Source organism: Octopus bimaculoides, chromosome 16 (assembly GCF_001194135.2).
Source record: "Octopus bimaculoides isolate UCB-OBI-ISO-001 chromosome 16, ASM119413v2, whole genome shotgun sequence".
NCBI classification, from domain to species: Eukaryota; Metazoa; Mollusca; class Cephalopoda; order Octopoda; family Octopodidae; genus Octopus; species Octopus bimaculoides.
Window position 1 is genome coordinate 56,935,806 of NC_068996.1, and position 4,987 is coordinate 56,940,792.

The 4,987-nt window shown below is 35.0% G+C and overlaps 1 protein-coding gene and 1 long non-coding RNA gene across 3 annotated transcripts in view; one reads left to right on the forward strand and one right to left on the reverse strand.

Moving 5' to 3' along the window:
- The window catches only part of LOC106872443 (kinesin-like protein KIF26B), a 550,311-nt gene that overhangs the window by 155,362 nt on the left and 389,962 nt on the right, over window positions 1-4,987 (forward strand). For both annotated transcript variants that reach the window (XM_052973789.1, XM_052973790.1), the window contains exon 2: window positions 207-299. In XM_052973789.1, the coding sequence (XP_052829749.1) occupies window positions 279-299 (21 nt within the window). In that variant the 5' untranslated portion in view covers window positions 207-278. The remainder of the gene's footprint in view (window positions 1-206; window positions 300-4,987) is intronic.
- Window positions 1-4,987, reverse strand: part of LOC128249639 (uncharacterized) — a 70,910-nt gene that overhangs the window by 61,922 nt on the left and 4,001 nt on the right. The window lies entirely within an intron of this gene.

Here is a 4,987-nt window from a genome sequence, read left to right on the forward strand (position 1 = left end):
TATATATATATATATATATATATATGAGTGTGTGTGTGTGTGTGCACACACATATATGTATGTGTGTATATACACACACACATACATACTCATACATGACACACATACTCACTCATATATGACATGCATATATAAATACACATATATGCACACACATCCACACATACTTTTAAATTTCTAATAGAATTATTTTGTTTTTCTTTTAGATATTTACTATATTGTGACTGATTCATTTCTAATCGGTACTACGAGAACGAGGTATTACCTCTTCACAGTAAATGGAAGTCAGAAAAGACAAGGTTAGTATCTCACTTCACTTCTATTGTTCTTCGTACCACTATTCTATTTATCTATCCTATCACACATATTATTTCTATGCCATTCACTTGTCTTCAGCAAACTGATGCATGAAAGCCTCATTATGTCATTGCCTAATGTTAGCTTAGATCTATCGATTCAACATACACAGGTCAACTATGTGCTGGATTGGATGGTTTCATTGTCATGTGATTAGCTCCAGTCATTGGTACTGAGGTGAAATTTGAACTCAGAACACAATGTTGGGACAGATATCACAAGGTATGTCATCTGATGTTTTAAAAATAGTCGCAATCCACTACAATGGGCATATACTTTATCAACTCCAGAATAATGAAAGAGATATTTGAACTCAAGGTGCTGAGATCCAGGACATACACTACATAGCAATCTATCTAGCAATCTCCTGACTTCATTTTGTTTTGTTTTGTTTTTTCCCTCCATTACTCGCTATTACTTGAATGTAAAAGGTTATTCACAGTTATACTGATGCCAAAGAATGAAAGGCTAAAGTGGCCTTGCAAATGTTCTCTGTATTCTTAATACCAAGATCCGTTAACTGGATAAGCAAATCCCTGTACTTAGCTACCAGCTTCTGGAGGAATTCTAAGAAGGTTACAGCTGCAATCATCTCATGTAATATGATAGAAGCATTGTGAAGTTGAGAGCACACTCGCATTCCAACACTTTCTTCCATAGGTAGTAAGCTCCTTGGAATGTGTCTTTGAGACTGAATGTTTAGTGAGATTATTGCAGCATAGGTGTTTTTACCAAAAAAAAAAAAAATAATAATAATTAATTCCTCTACACAGGTGAGTGTGGTTTTGTTGTAAAATATTTAACATTCTTGTCTAATGGGCCTCTGTTTCAGAGAAGGAAAATTTAAAGATTTAAATTTTCACTTTATGTTTATTACAGAAGAATGAAAGGAATTATGGTAAAACCTTGTATATATTCTGTAAGCTACTGTTTTGTTCAGAAACTATCTACAATTCCTGTGTATTCCATGGGAATGTATAAGATTCTCAATATTTATTGATTTAGATTTAGAAAATGGTTATTCCTGTGTCCATGTCTAAGAAAACTTTTCTTTATTTCATTCTTGAAGTTTGAAAATTGTTGGAAATTTCCTGGTAGTGAGGAGCAATTAGTTCCATATTTTAAGATTTTCCTTCTTTCTATCCATGATGCATTCTCAATTCCTGAGAGAGAGTCACTCAAGTGCCATTGTGGAATATCACATGTCTTAGATATTCAAACATGGGATCGGCTCAGGTTTAGATGACCACAGCTAATTTCTTACAAAGAATCAGCCCCGCTTATGGACTGGTACTCTATTGATACCCAGAAAGATGAAAAGTGACTCAGAGACAAGAGAGATGGAAGAATACTGCAAAGAATTCTACCCAAACTTTAACTAGTAACTATCAATTTGTCAAAGAATTAACTATAAATCTAAAATATAACTTCTAAAGATAAAAAGAGGTTGAAGCAGTTGCTTGTATTTGAAATATATTTACAAGACATTAACTCACCATTGTGTAAAGTTAATCTAAATAGAATCTTTAATGAGCAGCCAAAGCAACTGGAACCATTATTTTCACATTAGTGACAACCACAGTACTCAGTAGGTTCAGCCAATGAGAGTACATTTATGTGCTTATTCTGTCTGTTAGGAACAGCATCAAATCTCCCTCAAAGCCCAATGTGTCATAATCCTTTTGTTACCATATTTTTGTTGAAACAAATTGCCTTTGTTTCTGTCAATTTTGAAATTAAGAAGTTAGTAAACAACTTTGTCATTATTAATCTGGCATTTGGAACATAAATTTACTCGAAATTTTGATGGAAGGTTTTAATTGAGATGACTTTAAAACAGGAAGTTTATATCATAGTACAAGAGGTTGTCTCAAAAGGGCTGGCATCAAAAAGGTTAAAGAATGAAAAACGACATTGGATAATGTAGTTGTCAATGCCACACATCTCACACAGAAATGATGAAATGGTCACATCTGGAAGATCTCAGATAAAATGTTAGCTTTGTCAGGGTTAAGGTGCCAAACAGTAACTACCATTCAACACCTAGTACTGGTTCTTGTTTATTTATGAATTTTAAACAAAAATTTGTATCGAAATAAAAGCACATAATATATTCCTATAGTTTAAGTATGTACTCTTCTGCCTCCACCAACACCACCACCATTTCCATCACCACCATCATCATCATGACTACCACCACCACCACTACAACACAATTGTTTATGTTCATTTGTTGTCAGATTCTGTTAATATGACTGCAAGAAGGGAATTGCTTTTCGTTAGTAGAACATAGTTAAATAAATATTCACATGCGCGCACACACATACATACGCATGCATGCATAGACACACACACATGTACATGCACACATATCCACACACATGCATACAGACACTCACACAGACACACAGATATTCACACACACATTATATAAATAAAGTATTTTTGGTAAATGTGTCTAAATACATACATATTTTCAAGAACAACTTGCAATTCTTGTGTTAGCACACAGTATAAATATATTCAGTTATTAATATTCCTCGTAGTATATAAACAATATTAGACAAATTGAATATTGCATTGAGCTGGGAAAATACTTGCTATTAATTAAGCAATAGTTTAAGATCCAGACAAGAGTCTCTTAAAAGCCAAACTCATGCGTTAACCCATCACTTTCGGTTTGGTACATGCACAAACACTTTTGCATGATAATTTTCCTCAAATAGTGAAGTGACTTACAAGGAAGGCAGTGAATTGGCTGCAATGTTAGAGTGTTGGAAAGAATGCCTGGTGGTGTTTGTTCTGACTACATACACTCTGGGTTCAAATCCTGTCAAGGTCAAATTCACCTTCCATTTCTTTTGATGTCAGTAAAGAAAATGTATCAATCCACTGCTGTGATTGCTGCCAAAGGGTCAAGCAAAAGACAAACATATAGTGTAAGCATATGACTTGTAAATACATAGTGAGAGCCAGACATCTTTCATATGGTCGTTTGATGTTCTAGAAATAACAGCTAAAACTTTGTCAGATTACATTCTTCAAAAAAATAAATAAATTAATAGCATGTTGAGTAATATGGTCTTTGCTGTTTTTGCATGTAAGACAAAGGCATGATGGTCATGGATGAAATGTCTTTTGACCAAAGTTCTACTCAATCAGAGTGGACCTAGAATTAAACAACAACAAAGACAACAATAACATCTCCTCAAAATAAAATTAAAATTGGCACTGGGGGGAGGCAGTGGAGGAAGAAAATAAAATGCAAGAAGAATTAAATGTGAAAACAACAATAAAATTCTTGTTTATGTGCATATATATATATATATATACAAACACATATGTGTATATTTTATACATACACATTAGCATATATGTGTGTGTGTGTGTGTGTGTGTGTGTGTATACAGGGTGCAGACGGTGTTCATTCACATGATGACTATTTCAGGAAAAATAAAACAATATTTTTATTTTTTGAGATATATTCATGAAATTTAGTTCAGTTTGTGTTCATGACATGCTCTTTCAATCTCACTCAATGAACCCACTTTTGGCCTCGATGACAGCCACAGGCTTTCATCACTATTTCTTGTTTTAGGCCCTGAAGACCCTGGTGATCCTGGTTCTCAGCTCATCCTGGATTTGTTAGTTTCTCATTCTAGTGTGCTCCACATAAAAAAAGTAGTCAATGAGGTTGCAGTCAGTTGGAAGGTCAAATGGCAGGTGCTGTGTGATCAAAGAAATTCTCCAACAACTGTGTCTGGGTCTTCCGGCTCATGTAGTAGGGCACAGAGTCTTGTTGGCACACATATGGCCACCCAGTCAATTCAGAGCTTCACTACCTCACCCAGAACACGAATGTAGCTGTCAATGTCTGGACTGAGGCTCTCAGGGTAGAAGTGGGACGACATGACATCACTTTCATTGCTGATGACACTGAAGATCATTATTGTTGCTGGAAATTTCATCAATGTGACTCTAGGCATGTCCTTGCCTGAGACAGGGAGTCACCTGCTGTTCTGGGAATTGATCTTCCAGTCTTTGCATAAATTCTTCTCATCACAGGAGAATCACAGCATGTTTGACTCCAGTAAGTGTTGCAACATGTTGATCAGCCTCTTGCTGTATTTAAGTTGCTTTTCCTGCATCAGAAATTGTCCCTTCATTTTGTATGAAAATTAGGGAATGTCCTCATGCACCAGTAGCCTGATAAACTTTTCATCCACACCTTTCTTCCTTGCTGTGGGATCCTGGGTTCTCCTCTCTGCTGTCACCTCATAGTCAAATCTAGAGTTGCCCGGTTCCTTTCTGACCTTTTCCTTCTGCTGACGTTGTGGACATCTGAAATTTCCTAGTTTGTCCTTTTGGTGCAAATTCCAAGGAGGATTTCATGCCTCTTCCACAAATTGGTGGAGTTCAAAATTTTCCATTGTCAATTATTATGCAAAAAGAATAAAGCAAAAATGTTCATTGTTTTTAAGAAGAAAAAGACCAACAACAAAAGTAAAAAAAAAAAATAATGCATAAAATTAGCAGTTGAAAATTGCAAACAAATACCATCTACATCTTGTGCATATATATATATATATATATATATATATATATATATATACACACAAAAAGGTAGATA